The 15,073-nt window shown below is 40.5% G+C and overlaps 2 protein-coding genes across 2 annotated transcripts; one reads left to right on the top strand and one right to left on the bottom strand.

Moving 5' to 3' along the window:
* The first annotated feature begins 741 nt into the window (after nucleotides 1-741).
* On the top strand, nucleotides 742-10,425 carry vcp (valosin containing protein). The gene is made up of 17 exons (XM_034691471.1): nucleotides 742-913; nucleotides 2,901-3,012; nucleotides 3,160-3,332; nucleotides 3,415-3,557; nucleotides 3,667-3,797; nucleotides 3,877-4,008; nucleotides 4,461-4,563; nucleotides 4,935-5,068; nucleotides 5,214-5,349; nucleotides 7,587-7,699; nucleotides 7,886-8,050; nucleotides 8,136-8,258; nucleotides 8,347-8,559; nucleotides 8,697-9,005; nucleotides 9,292-9,447; nucleotides 9,555-9,709; nucleotides 9,865-10,425. The coding sequence occupies exons 1-17, from the start codon at nucleotides 897-899 to the stop codon at nucleotides 9,968-9,970; spliced, it is 2,421 nt and encodes an 806-aa protein (XP_034547362.1). The 5' UTR covers nucleotides 742-896; the 3' UTR covers nucleotides 9,971-10,425.
* A 29-nt stretch (nucleotides 10,426-10,454) lies between these two features.
* On the bottom strand, nucleotides 10,455-14,047 carry akr1a1a (aldo-keto reductase family 1, member A1a (aldehyde reductase)). Its single transcript, XM_034691473.1, has 8 exons — nucleotides 13,917-14,047; nucleotides 13,702-13,821; nucleotides 12,395-12,546; nucleotides 12,113-12,308; nucleotides 11,983-12,032; nucleotides 11,719-11,868; nucleotides 11,463-11,622; nucleotides 10,455-11,153 (listed from the first exon to the last, which is right to left on the bottom strand). The coding sequence occupies exons 1-8, from the start codon at nucleotides 13,995-13,997 to the stop codon at nucleotides 11,088-11,090; spliced, it is 975 nt and encodes a 324-aa protein (XP_034547364.1). The 5' UTR covers nucleotides 13,998-14,047; the 3' UTR covers nucleotides 10,455-11,087.
* Nucleotides 14,048-15,073: the final 1,026 nt, after the last annotated feature.

The following is a 15,073-nucleotide window of genomic DNA, read 5'->3' as shown; positions in this document are numbered from 1 at the left end:
ACAGTAGTTATTTGTGAATGTGCCAAGTCACATAGTAACTTCCATTTACTGTAATGAAAGATGAGAACAGCTGATTAACGGGACACAGCAGTGGTGGTGTTAAACAGTCTGATTGCAGATGGGATGAAGGACCTGCGGTAGCGCTCTCTCCTGCAGGGTGGGAGTCTCAGTCTGCTGCTGAAGGAGCTGCTCAGGGACCCCACAGTCTCATGCCCCCTGCATGAGACTGTATGTGAGAGGGATTGTCCATGATGGATGTCAGCTTGGCTAACATCCTCCTCTCACCCACCTCCTCTATGGAGTCCAGAGGACAGCCCAGGACAGAACTGGCCCTCCTGACCAGTCTTTTCCTGTCCCTGTCTCTGCTCCCTGCTCTCCAGCAGACCACTACATAGAAGAAAGCAGACGCTACCACAGTGTCATAAAATGTCCGTAACAAAAAAAAATGTAAAAACGCAGTTAGTATATTAATTTGGACCGTTCACCCCCATGGTGTTAAGAATAGTAAAACATCACGGTCTGCTCGGTTCCTCAGTACCAACGCGGTATTCATTAATTGGCTGACAGAAGTTGGTGACAGGCTGAACTGACCAATCAGAGAGAGGTACATGAAAATAAAAACGCCCCATTCAGTTTTAACTTGTCGAATTTCCACAATATTCTCGTTGACGTCAGATTCTCTGTCCTCTCATTGGTTCCCGTGTTTGATGTGCAGTCTCCGGCCAATCAGAGAGCCGGATGCATCCAGCTCATGGTATAACAGTAAAGAGGAGCACGGAAACGGCTGCTTGTTCGTGTGAAATCACAGAGAACGTCGAGTAACGAGAACCGGTTGAGCCTCTGAAACATTTAGCTAGGATATCTTTATTTATTGATAGTAATCCAGGTTGACGACCATGGCTTCGGGAGGGGAGTAAGTACAAATATATTTCAGTGCGATTACACACCTATAGGGCCATCGGGGAATGTCGTTTAAACGCCCAACGTCAGCTCTGAATACGTTAGTTTTGAAAAGTTAGCTTGATTGCTACTAGCAGGAGAGCTAATGGGGTCAGTTAGTTCAGCCCCCGCACTCTTTCTTTGTCGTTTGATCACCTATTATGGCAAACGCAGTTATCTTAAAGATGTGTTATTGGATGTTGAAGTGTTGTCATCCACACGGCTGTCGTTTGTCAGTGGCCGGTGTGGAGTTAGCCTGCTGTGTGACAGCGTCCTGACAAAGCGCAGTCATTGCTGTCGTGTTTCAATGCTAATGTTAGCTTAGCAGTAGTGTCAAGGCCACAGCCATCCCCCATCACACCGACAAGCTGGCCTTCTGACTCATAACATGTCATTTATAACATGCCACACTTGTTAACGGATCTGTTATACGTCCAGAAGAGAAATATCATATATGTATGTACCAGGTTAATGGTTACTCGGTAGATGTTAGTCATTACACTGCTAACTTCATGGCTAACTGCCTCTACACAGTGCACCAGAGCTAGCATGCTAACAGGATTCGGCTATTCATTGTGGATGATGGACACTTTACTCGGGCTCTGTTTCGCTCCCAGCTAAATGTCATAAAAACACATCCCTTAGTCAGATCACTTTGTATCTGATGCTTTGTTTTCCGTCAATGGTTAGTGCGTATTTAGTCAATACGGAGCTGTAACCTCAGCCTGTCAGTGAAGGGAACCGAGCGAGCTAACAAAGTTTTTTTCTCATTCTTTTGCTGTGTCATCTGGGCTGCCTTGGTCGCCAGTCAGTTAGCAGAACAGCTAGCTTTAGCATGCGAACAATATGAAAGGGAAACTTCAAAATGGGTCCGAGTTTTCTGGAAACTTATGGTTCTTACAGGATAAAAAGTGTACCACCAGCTAGTTTTTACCTTGAACACACACAAACGGGGATATTATCTCGAGGCAGCGTTCAAACCAGTAGCTAACATGAATTAGCTAGTTGTGTCAACGACCTGTTTACACGTTCAGCGGAACGACGCGATTTTATTCTTGGAGTTGATATTATATTATTTTAAAAATATTTTTCGGTTTTAAATTGTTTTTATACACAAGCATGCGCTTTAGGGTGAAATGTCTACTGACCCCTTGTAAAGCAGTAAAACTGTCCTCTAAGTGGGGTTTAAAAAAAGGATAATATGTAAAACTTTACCTGAAGCTCACATAACTTAAACAACAACAAAGAGCAAATTAACCCCCTGGGTTGATTTTGGCTGATTTAACCCTCCTGTTATGTTGCGGGTCAAATTGACCCATTTTAAAGTCTCTTTTAGGCAATATATGCCTTCCAAACCAGCTAAATGCAGCATAAAAATCTTGGCAGCATGTGACAGAAGAGGAGTCGTGTTAATTTCACTTCATAAAAACAAAAACAAAATGTAAAATAAAATAAACAAAAATCCATGTCATGAAAAACTATTGTGTTTATATTTAGGGCTTTCCAATGTACATTAAAAAAGTTTTAACATTATTTTAAAGAAAAACGAGTGAGTTATCCTTATTGAACCATGATCTGTGAGAATTAAAGAACACCAATGGACTAAATCTTGTTTTAAATGGTTAGAAATGAAGTTAATAATGAGATTTAAAAAAAAATGTATATTGGGATTTTTTGGGGTTCTGACACTTCGATAATTAAATATGCCCAGGGTCAAATTAACCCAGGAACATTATTGCTGCTCCAGAGAAACAAACATAACTGGAAGGTTAATTAAACTTAGAGGCTGGCTACTGTCATTCATATTTGAATAGTAAGATATTTCTGGATTTCTACAGAAATACAGCTATTTTAATTTTATTTTGGGCAGCTGGTTATTGTAGGACTTGCATGACACATTAAAGGTGCACTAAAACAATTGTGTTTGAGCTAAAACCTGTTCCATCTATTTGCCTGTGTAGATCCAAAAATGATGACCTAGCCACTGCAATTCTGAAACAGAAGAACAGACCCAACAGACTGATTGTTGATGAATCCATCAATGAAGACAACAGTGTGGTCTCCCTCTCTCAGGTAGACATTCAACATGTTCTCTTCATGTCCAATGTTTTTGAATAATTCCAGACATTTGCCCTTTTTCAGTAGATCAAACATTTGGGTAGTATTTTTCAACTGGACTATTTCATTGTAATAACTCTGAGATTCAAAATTTCTCTCAAGACCAAGATGGATGAGCTGCAGCTCTTCCGTGGAGATACAGTGCTGATGAAGGGAAAGAAGAGGAGGGAGACTGTGTGCATTGTGCTGTCTGATGACACCTGTTCTGATGAGAAGGTTCGCATGAACAGGGTGGTTCGCAACAATCTGAGGGTCCGGCTGGGTGATGTCATCAGGTAAGAAAAGCTCACTCTTAAAGTCTCTCCACTGGCCTTAAAAAAAAGAAATAAATGGTTTTAACTTAAACATCTCTTTTAGCATTCAGCCATGTCCTGATGTGAAGTACGGAAAGAGGATCCACGTCCTCCCGATAGATGACACAGTCGAGGGAATTACAGGCAACCTGTTTGAGGTCTACCTGAAGCCATACTTTCTTGAGGCTTACAGGCCAATCCGCAAAGGTGAGTGCAATTCTCTATTGTACAGGACAAAGATGTTCATTCAAATTTCTAATGAATTGATACCATTTAAAATAAGTAAAAATATCTTATTTTATTTTGCCTTGTGAAGGTGACATTTTCCTGGTCAGAGGAGGCATGCGTGCTGTGGAGTTCAAGGTGGTTGAGACCGATCCTTCTCCATACTGCATTGTTGCTCCTGATACAGTCATCCACTGCGAGGGAGAGCCTATCAGGAGAGAGGTTGGTAGTTGACTCAAACACACATAACATAACAATAAAAAGCTACCTTATATTTAACATCTTGTTTGTCACCATACAGGATGAGGAAGAGTCCCTGAATGAGGTGGGCTATGATGACATTGGAGGAGTGAGGAAGCAGTTGGCTCAGATCAAAGAGATGGTGGAGCTGCCTCTCAGGCACCCTGCTCTGTTCAAGGCCATAGGAGTCAAGGTAAGATGCACTCGGTGACAGAACCACAGAGTTCTAGACCTACTTTCAATTCTACAATGAAGGACAACAAGTATGCTTTTCCTCCTGGCGAAAAAAAACGCCAAGAGATTGGTTTGCCAACATGCTTGTTCAGAAATGACCAAAAACAATAGCTTTTCAGAAATTGATGGTGGACTTTTACATCTTTTCTGCTATTGTGCTGTTTTTGTTTGAGATATAGTCCATTTAGTTTCTTATAGTAAGAGTGAAGAAGTAAATGGCTCCACCTTGTTGCATGAGGGTTGTTCGCTGCATGTAGTCTTTTGTGATTGGTAGTTTACACAATGAAGTCATCATTAATAATTGATTGGGTGTGTACAGAAATTTAGTTTGCCTTCAGTGTGTAGTTAAAAACATTGTGGGATGAATGAAATTGGGTTTAAACTTTGTTTTGTCTTTTTCCCTGTCTTCAGCCTCCACGTGGAATCCTGCTATATGGACCCCCTGGAACTGGAAAGACCTTGATTGCCAGAGCTGTAGCCAATGAAACTGGAGCTTTCTTCTTCCTGATAAATGGTAAACTTGTCAAAATATTTTTCTTTTTCCTTTATTTGGTCTTATGTTAATGCAGGGTTCTTGCCATCTAGCTATAGGGAGTGCAACTCACATGTTAAACATCTATTATGAAATTATAATATTAGTGGGTGCCTCTGCTCTTGAACAAAGAGATCAGTTAGAAAAAATGTTTGCGAGGTTAAACTCTATTTTGCTTTGTTTTCTCATGCATGTACTGTATAGTATTATGTCTCAGACCTACTGTCGTGTTTATCTATTAATAAAGAGCTTGTTTTATGATTTATGCACGTCTCATATTTCAAACTGGCACTTAAGAAAAGTGCAAGCTAAGGATTTGTTCTTGAAACAAAATGTTTGACTCTCCACTTTAGGTCCTGAGATCATGAGCAAGTTGGCTGGAGAGAGTGAGAGTAACCTGAGAAAGGCCTTTGAGGAGGCAGAGAAGAATGCGCCTGCCATCATCTTCATCGATGAGCTTGATGCTATTGCTCCCAAGAGAGAGAAGGTGAGCTGGAAGAGACAAAAAGAAAATGGTGCAGTGTCTGATTGAATATAGATTTATAAGCCCCGTCGGTTACCAGACCTGAACAAGACGATCACGTTTAGAGAAGTGAATCGTGTTACATCAACCCTTGTTTTACTCTTTGCAGACTCATGGAGAGGTGGAGAGGCGCATTGTTTCTCAGCTGCTGACTCTTATGGACGGCCTGAAACAGAGAGCTCATGTCATCGTCATGGCTGCGACCAACAGACCTAACAGCATCGACCCAGCCCTCAGGAGATTTGGTAAGTTGTCTGTTTTAAGTATCTTATGCCCATCCATGTATTATATAATAATAATAATAATAATATAAATTTTTATTTATATAGCAATTTTTAAAAACCTGTTTACAAAGTGCTTTACAGAGTGCAAGACATAGCAAGATAAAACACAAAAGCACATGACAAAGATAATGAGAGCTAAAATGAGTCGAGTAAAAGAAAATAATAAAAAACATACAGAAATTAAAAAGTCAGTGATGAGTTAAGAAGTAGAAGCACATTTAAAGTGTGTTTTTAAAAGAGGACAAGGATGTGGCTTGCCTGATCATCTCTGGCAGGTCATTCCAGAGTGACGGGGCCCTGACTTCAAAGGCCCAGTCGCCTCTGGTTTTTAACTTTTTGCTCTTGGAAGTTCCAAGAGGGACCTTCCAGAGGACCTCAGGCAGCAGTTGGGGACATACACTTTAAGGCATTCGCTTAGGTACTCAGGGTGCCTAACATTCATATAGTAACATATCAGCAATACACTCCTAGACCCATACATTAAGACACTTCATTTCAATAACCCTGGTCTTATTGTTTGGTTCTGTGTTGTTTAATTTGACTCATCACTTTTCACAGGTAGTCAAAACATAGTTTATGACAATATTTTTGTTAACACTGCAGTGCTCACAAAGCCAGCACTAGGCCAACACTAAAGATCAGTACATAGAATTATGTGAAAGAGCTGCATAGCATTACATTGGAATATAGCCTGGTTTCTATGAAAGTTGTTTTGTGACTTACAGTGAGTATGAATAAGTAAGCACATTATTATTATGTATCTTTATTTGCAATGGACAGGTAGATACAACAGCATAGCAACATTAGTAAAAGTAAAAACAAAAGTCATTCCAGTTTTGTTCATTTTGAGTTCAGAAAAAACACATCAGCCATCCTGGAATAAGAGTCCAAAGAAGGTATACGGTTATAGACCATGGATCAGATTTTGTTCATCCATTATGGTGTCCATACTTCTCTGATAACTTAAATTTCCCAGCAATTGTTTAAAAGAAACAATAAAGTGGATACACAATGACCTCTTATGGACAGACCTGACAATTTGCTTGGGATAAACTCTGCCAGATAAGGCTCACTCATTCACTTAAAAAGAACTCTGTTACAGCTTAATTAAAGATAGAGCAGTATACATGGAACAATGAACAAGAACCAGGTTGGTCACCTGCCGCTGCTGTCAAACAAATCGTCAATAATCAGTCAGAAATTAAATAGTTAAATTACAAAACAGTATTACCAGTGAGATCAAATAAAATCTGCTCTTTTGGGGGTAACAAATATAATTCAGTTGTTGTCCATTTTGGTTCTTAATTGATTGGTCAATTTTTCCATCCTAAATATCTCAAGAGTTATTCCAATCCAATCATCCACGGAAGGCTGAATCGGGCTTAACTATCTCCTTGTAATTGTTTTCTTGCTTGCCACCAAGAGTGTTTATAGCAGCTTAATCTCGCTTCTATGTTCTAAAAAAGAGACACGGCCCAGACACAGAACATCGAAACTCAGAGGTACTTGAGTGTTAAAGACCGTGCTCAAGGAAACATGGACACCCTTCCAGAAAACACTTAGCTTGGGACATTCCCAGAAGATATGATAATGCTTAGCAACAGTCAAACCACATTGTCTCCAGCATGGCATATGTGCTCCTTTTTTATACCGCTCCTGATATAGCTAAGTAAGCAAATCATTAATGGAGACATTGAGATGATTATTGACAGAACCTCTTCTCAGAAGTTTAAATGATATTTTTGTCCACCAGCTTCTCCCTCAGTTACATTTACTAGGCACAAAAATCCACCAAAGGGGGACTAAAGATACTGTGTGTCCTTTGTTGTATAACTTGTAGCTGCTCTGCTAGCATGGCCCACTAAACCGTGTTGTTATATCACTGATTAAAACTGCTGGCTGCTGTTTATTTTGTGGCCTCTGCAGTTCACCGCTGGGTCAGTGTCTCACAATGCTGAGTAGTTTCCCAGTTTTAAAGGTGTTTATGTGATGAGATACTTTTTGACAGCCATGACAAAGGTTTGGAGTTGGATTTTTTCTTATTCGGCAAACACTGATGCTCGTACATTTTTGATACAATACTTGTACAGACTATGAGAGAGGAGGTGTTGTGCTCTTGAATCATCTATAGTTGTGTCTGGTATGTATATAACTCTGATTCCTTTAAAATAATAAGTTTGTTTTTATACCTCCTCCAGGGCGTTTTGATAGGGAAGTGGACATCGGCATCCCTGACGCTACAGGCAGACTCGAGATTCTCCAGATTCACACTAAGAACATGAAACTGGCTGACGATGTTGACTTGGAACAGGTCTGTACACATTATTAATTTCCTGTTGTCAGGTGACATCACATGACACTTAACACACCTGCCCTAAGGAGAGACAAAGAGTGTCACATGGTTACTGTTATGTCATTTGCTTTATTTGAATGCTGCAGGCAGACATGTCATATGTGGAGTTACAGGACAGAAATGTATTACTCCATGTTTCCATAGGTTGCCAATGAGACCCATGGCCATGTGGGTGCAGATCTGGCTGCTCTCTGCTCTGAGGCCGCTCTGCAGGCCATCAGGAAGAAGATGGACCTGATCGACCTTGAGGATGAGACCATTGATGCTGAGGTCATGAATTCACTTGCCGTCACTATGGATGACTTCAAGGTAACAGATGTAATATGGTTTTGCTTAATTTTGTATATTAAGGTCTTCTGATCCTCTAACTAACACATCTGTTGCTGCACTACAGTGGGCCCTGAGCCAGAGCAACCCATCTGCTCTCAGAGAGACAGTAGTCGAGGTTCCCAACATCACCTGGGATGACATCGGAGGTCTGGATGATGTCAAGAGGGAGCTGCAGGAGCTTGTGCAGGTATGAACCCCTGCCAGGACTAACATATCTGAAAAACTGGAAAATTTGACTGTTATGTTAACATGTTTCTTTCGATTCTTTTATCCAGTATCCAGTGGAGCACCCGGACAAGTTCCTCAAGTTTGGCATGACCCCCTCCAAGGGTGTTCTGTTCTACGGTCCTCCTGGTTGTGGTAAAACTCTGCTGGCCAAAGCTATTGCAAATGAGTGCCAGGCAAACTTCATCTCCATCAAAGGCCCTGAGCTGCTCACCATGTGGTTTGGAGAGTCTGAGGCCAACGTCAGAGAGATCTTTGACAAGGTAAGAAAGTTGTTAGTGTCTCTAGTAGAACCTTGTGGCAGAGAAGATGTTAAATGTTAAAGCTGTACATGCTTGAGTATTTGTAACTATTTTCAATTTACATCATCAGACGTATTTCCTGTCTACCTGATTTTCAGGCTCGTCAAGCAGCCCCCTGCGTCCTCTTCTTTGATGAGCTGGACTCCATAGCCAAGGCCCGTGGTGGCAATGTGGGAGATGGTGGCGGAGCAGCTGACAGGGTCATCAACCAGATCCTTACTGAGATGGACGGTATGTCCAGCAAGAAGAATGTCTTCATCATTGGAGCCACAAACAGACCCGACATTATTGACCCTGCCATCCTGAGACCCGGTCGTCTTGATCAGCTCATTTACATCCCCCTGCCCGACGAGAAGAGCAGGATGAGCATCCTGAAGGCCAACCTGCGCAAGAGCCCCATCAGCAAGGTGACAGCACTCAGTTCAGTTTTACAAACGGGACTTAAACACTGAGGAAACTGTTTCTATCTGTTTGATTGCTAGAGGGAATTTCACAACCAATAACAGTAAGATCCCATGGTGCTTTTGTCATGAGCTGTTAACACTTACAGTTTTATGTTAAACATTTCTTCTTCATGAGAATCAAAGGTTTACTTTTTGAGTTTGCACAGAAAAAAAGAAGAGAATTCTGATAAAAGTTTCTTAACCTATACCTCTATTTTCTATAATTGTGTTGTTGTTTTTTTGTTTGAAGGATGTGGACTTGGACTTCCTTGCAAAGATGACCAACGGTTTCTCTGGAGCAGATCTCACAGAGATCTGCCAGCGGGCATGTAAACTCGCCATCAGAGAGAGCATTGAGAACGAGATCCGCAGGGAGAGGGAGAGGCAGACCAACCCATCAGCCATGGTCAGTACTACTTCTGTCCCCTTGATTACATCCACACACCTCTGCATACTTCTACTGCTTAAAAATGTTTGCATGTAAATAACACCCACAACTGTTTTTCCTCATAGGAGGTGGAGGAGGATGATCCTGTTCCAGAGATCAGGAAGGACCACTTTGAAGAAGCTATGCGATTCGCCCGACGCTCCGTCAGTGATAATGACATTCGCAAATATGAGATGTTTGCTCAGACACTGCAGCAGAGCCGTGGCTTTGGCAGCTTCAGGTGAATTTAACCGACATCTTATAAAAGAATGAATGTTGGCATTTGTGATGAATTTTGTTGTGTGGAAAAGAAATCCTGCTCATTGCACATGTCCTTGGATAATCCCCCTGTTTATGTATGCCTTGTATTAAAAACAGTGTTGGTTCTTGTTTCAGGTTTCCCTCCAGTACTGCAGCCGGCAGCGGCCCGAGCCACGGCACAGGAGGAACTGGCAGCGGTCCAGTGTTCAACGAGGACAACGACGACGACCTTTATGGATAAACATACACTGCCCCACGGTGGTCAGTACTGGGATCACACCTGTACAAATTCTCACCAGATTCCACATTTTTAGGACTTTGTGCTTCTTTCATGTGTTCCTTTTTTTTGTATGACTTCCCTCGGAGAAAGCATGTAGCCGCTTGGTTTGCCCTGGCTTTGTTGTGGGTGGGGGTAAGGGGATGTTGGAACTGAAAGGTGAGTGACTGAAGCTGATTGGGGAGGGAGGGGTTGGGGAGGGAGGGGGGGGGGCGTTGTTGAGTGGCCTCATTCTCAGTATATCACAACCAACCTGAATGGCTTTAGTGACGGGATTCTATGCTAGACTATAAGAAAGAAAAGAAAAAAACATATTGCTAATGACTTCCTCTTTTTTTTTTTTAAATAAACAGTAGCATATAATGTATTACAAATTTGTCAAGGTTATGTTGTTGAAAATAAAATCTCACGAAATGGAAGTGATATTCAGTGTTTGATTGGGGGAAAAAGGTCTTTATTGAGACAGTTATTGTACAGTTTCACTTTAGCTTTCTTTATTCTTACATACATCTCAGTTCAAGTCCATCTTAGGTTCATATGAAGCAAATAAATGTGAAAAACTTTGATAATGATGCAGAAAATCCACATCTGATCATTCCTTTTTTTTTAATATGGTGTAGTAACTGGTGAGGAACAAAACAGAAAAGGCATGCTTTTAAATTATTGGACTGATCACCTTACAATAATTGTGAATTTAATTGTTCCTTACAAAGAGAGTTTGTGGTTTGCTGGTTTTGATCACAAGTAAAACATGATTGAAAGCTCTGAAACAGTGAAACATCTTTAATCCTTAATCTCTTAAAGACACAGGGGCTCTATGATCAAAGTTAGCATCATTTAGGCAGAGGCAGTTCTGTCACCAACCACACAGTGTCACTAAAAGTCACCCTCTGTATTCATTGCCATCTCAGTAATGAAGTACTGAAAACATACAAGTTCCAAGCATCAGTTTGACAAATTAAGCCACTTTAAATCCTGATAAGATAAATGCCATTCATTCCATAGTGAGAAATTAAAATAAGCTTACATTTATTACATTTATCATAATTGAATCTGAAACAAAAGTTGTCCTTTTTGTGTGTCAGTAAGGATCATTGAAGGGGAAATGAGGATGTTCTGCATCTCTCCACACTCTTTTGCCATCTCTCTGTAAGAAAGAAAAATATTTAGGTACACTCTGAACTATATGTTGATATTTAAAATGTGACCACGTCTGACCCAGATTCCTACAGTCCAGCTCTCTAAGAAAGAATATCCCATGAGCATATCGGAGATTGATGGAGTTCTATAACAGGCTGATGTTTCGGCCATGTGGTGTCATCAGAGAGTCTAATCCTGGACTGAAGAGGCTGCTGTATGTTCTCTATATAAGCAAAGGTCATTGATATCATATGGCTCTGCGTGGGAAAGGGAGGTCCTGTTTCAAATCATATACGTCACAAAAGCAGTGACTCACCTCAACTGCTGGGACGATGAAGCGCACATTTCGGTTAAAGGATTCGATCAGCTTCATGTCATCCTCTGACAGGGAAAAGTCTAACACCTGCAGATTCTGCTGGATCCTGGAGGGGGTAACGCTTTTGGGGATACACACAACACCCCTCTGAACATGCCACCTGCAGAAAGGACAACGAAAGGTTTAAGCAGCTGAAAGAAGTCAGGGTGTGGTTCTGATTCTCAGTTTAAATTAAGGGATGGTTTTTGTGTCTCACCTGAGTATGACCTGGGCAGGTGTCTTCTGGTACCTGTGTGCAATGGCTCCCAGTCGAGGATCCTGCAGCAGAGTTGGTTCATCAGGAGAGGCCCAGGGTCTGTCCCCGCTCCCCAAAGGACTGTAGGCTGTCACACAAACCCCAACTGAGCTGAGGAGGAGATATAAGCACTATTAGTGACACAATGGAAACAGTATTTGATAAAGGAGACCTCTAACACAATAACGTGATTCCTTCAAACTGTGTCAACACATTTAAACTGACCGACAGTGGGACAGCAGATCGGCCTGATACATGTAAGGGTGGCATTCCACCTGCAGCACATTAAGACGCAATTAGTACGTTTTTGAGCCTTTTTGCTGACAACAAATGATTGTGTTTTGTCAAATCCAACCTGGTTAACCACGGGTTTGTGTCTGGCCATGCTGATGATGTCATCAGTCTGGCGAGCATTAAAGTTGGACAGTCCTATAGCTCTGACGAGACCTTTGTCCACCAGGCCCTCCATGGCTGCCCAGGTGTCTCTGTAGTGAGTTTCAGAGTAACAGATACTGCCGTCTTCTCTTCGAGGCATCAGCTCCTTCCCCTGCCTGAAATACCCACAAACAAACTTGTGATCCATGTTAGTCCACATTATTCCAAAATAAAGGTTAGTGTAGTATGTGCATCTGCTTACTGAAATCCTATGGGCCAGTGCATGAGGTACAGGTCCAGGTAGGAGAGGCCCAGGTGAGCCAGACTGGTCCTGCAGGCTTCTTCAACGTCCTCTGGTTCATGTTTGGTGTTCCACAGTTTGGATGTGATGAACACCTCCTCACGACGCAGAGCCTGGAGGGAAAATGATTACTATCTATTCAACAATTTTGCTGTTCCTATTACAACAAAGAAAAATCTATTTTTGATAACAAGTGTAATGCACTTGAGAGCATCAGAACAAGCTACACTGCAAAAACTCAAAATCTTACCAAGTGAATTGTCTCATTTTTAGTCAACATGTCTTATCCCACTTGATTTAAGATAAATGTACTTAACAAGTAACATTTGAGCAAGATAGAGGGACTTGTTTTAAGACAATGCACCTTAAATATCTTAAGTCAAACAATCTTGAAATGATCTTGTTTTGAGTTGTAATTTAGAAGAAACAAGGTTTATTTTACATTTCATACATTTTACAAGCTGAGATCTTGACAAACACTCTACTTGATTTATGTAAATGCAATTTTTTGGAGAATCTATCAGAAAACAGCTCCATTGATGAAAGAAAGAAAAAAAAGTTGTTGTTTTTTTTAAGGGTGGGTTACAGTTTTCAGCCACTGTTTCTTCTAAATCAGATAAAAATATACATCCTCATACTACATGCACACAATGAAACACCTCCTTTTTGAGCATAGCTGGCTTATCCTAAAAAACAACATGACTGAATATTAGTATATCCAGCTAAATATGAGAAGACATCATATCTCAAAATGCTCAAGTTAAACTTTGTAATCTTATTTCAAGTACAAGATGGTCTTAAACCTAGAGAAGTGCGACTATAGTACAACTCAAATTAAGGTGAATATATCTCAACTGAAGAAGTTGACATGAAATGTATTAGTGCAAAAATCTTTTTTTGAGTGAAAAAATACTAATTGTTAGCATTCCTGGCTTATTCTGAGACACTAAGCTTTAAAATATTGATAAAATATTGCTTAAAATAAGTTTTCCCTGCTAATTTTAAGATCAGAGTGTTCTAAATATTTCGTCTTATTTTAAGAAATCCTACCAAGCAAATTTTCACTTGTTCTATTTGCAATTTCTTTTGCTTATTTCAATGTAAAAGTACCTTGAAATAAGTTTCTCTTGTTTTTGGAGGGCCTTTTTTTCCAGTGTAGTCTGTGGATCTGAAGATGGGATTTTTTTGACAACCACTATTTTCAAGGCGAATAAACTCAAAACTCTAATCAAAATCAATGTTTCATTCACTCTGATCCTGCTTCTCACCTTACCAGGGCCGATCCTGAGATTCAGAGCCTCTCCCACCTCCTGTTCATTGCTGTACGCAGCAGCACAGTCAATGTGTCTGTATCCACAATCTAACGCTGCCAGCACAGCCTGCTTCACCTGACAACACATGGTTCAGACGCAAACAGTATTTTTATCATATGAAATTTTTCAGAAAAAAAAAACAAAGCCTGAGTAAGGGTTTGTATTTCTACCTGTCCTGGAGCACTCTTCCAAGTGCCTAGACCGACTATGGGCATCCTTTGCCCTGTCGAGAGAGTCAAAAAGGAGCTCATGTTTCAGCTCAGAGGCTCTAAAGGAGGAAAAGACAGCGACAGAGGAGTGAGTGAGGTGTTGACGTGTAGACTACTATAGAACCCGACCAAGTCATCATGACTAAGTCCTAATACTGTCCTGTTACTGATTCACACTTGCTCCCGAATTCATTAACTCCTGCACTACAGTGGGGGTTGTTGAGTATATATATTTCTCACAAGGAGGTAGCTGTCAGTCTTGTAGAGCAAAGTACTAGCTTTAAAAAACAAGTGGGGGAAACAATGAATAGCAAAAACAAAATCAATCATCTGCCAACAGAATATTTTATACACCAAAGGTTTGAAAGTGGTAGAGACATTTACTATTAAAGAAACCCAGTTATCAAAAAATTTGTGTGGCTAGACCAATAAGTATTTTTCTTAGATTAAAAGAATTCAAAAAATGTTCTCTATGAAAGGAAAATGAGATTTTATTTAGCATGAAGTGCTATTACAGCCGTTTTGAAATAGGGCCAAATACCTCAGAATTCTCTAAGGAAATAGCTTAATGTGCTTAAAACAGTAATCCCTACTCAATGTACCATTTCTATAAATTAGATTGACCTACTTAAAGAAACAAAGTAGTTCCTATGTTATACTTGTGTGTAAGTTTAACACTGAGTTTGTTGTGTTGTAGAATCATTCCGAGCAGCTGAAATGACTCATGTTGTGTTCCCCAGACATGATGAGTGTTTTGCTTGGCCTGTAGCGTCAGATTGGCAATCAACCAGTGAAATTTGTCTGGTAATGATCTGTTCCTATAGTATGTGAGGACATGAAATGGACAAATCACTTGAAAAAGTCAGACTAGCAAAGTGGATCAGAACCACACTCATTAATTACAACCAGCTATAAAAATGTATTAACAAGTTATAGTATGACCTTAAGATGATTTAGGAGAAATTAGGCTTTAAAAGTTTTAAAAAATCAAACAAAAAAAATACTGTCAGACAGACAAAGCTGATTAAGTTATAGCCTTTTTCTTTTTTTCAGTGTAATTCTGCCTGCAAGCAAACAATTACAAACATTTGGCAGCCTGATTTTTCTCCTTTTCTTTT

This window comes from Notolabrus celidotus, chromosome 9, assembly GCF_009762535.1.
Source record: "Notolabrus celidotus isolate fNotCel1 chromosome 9, fNotCel1.pri, whole genome shotgun sequence".
NCBI classification, from domain to species: Eukaryota; Metazoa; Chordata; class Actinopteri; order Labriformes; family Labridae; genus Notolabrus; species Notolabrus celidotus.
The sequence above is the reverse complement of the archived record's forward strand: the minus strand, read 5'-3'. Positions and strand labels throughout refer to the sequence as shown.

What these genes read in the sequence shown, in the direction of transcription:
- akr1a1a (XM_034691473.1), bottom strand. Translation starts at nt 13,997, where the DNA reads ATGAGCTCCTTTTTGACTCTCTCGACAGGGCAAAGGATGCCCATAGTC. An exon ending in GATCTGCTGTCCCACTGTCG is followed by an intron (nt 11,869 to 11,982) that starts GTCAGTTTAAAT and finishes TCTCCTCCTCAG; the next exon opens with CTCAGTTGGGGTTTGTGTGA. An exon ending in TCATCGTCCCAGCAGTTGAG is followed by an intron (nt 11,154 to 11,462) that starts GTGAGTCACTGC and finishes TCTTTCTTACAG; the next exon opens with AGAGATGGCAAAAGAGTGTG.
- vcp (XM_034691471.1), top strand. An exon ending in AGCTGCAGGAGCTTGTGCAG is followed by an intron (nt 8,259 to 8,346) that starts GTATGAACCCCT and finishes TCTTTTATCCAG; the next exon opens with TATCCAGTGGAGCACCCGGA. An exon ending in CGTGGCTTTGGCAGCTTCAG is followed by an intron (nt 9,710 to 9,864) that starts GTGAATTTAACC and finishes TTCTTGTTTCAG; the next exon opens with GTTTCCCTCCAGTACTGCAG.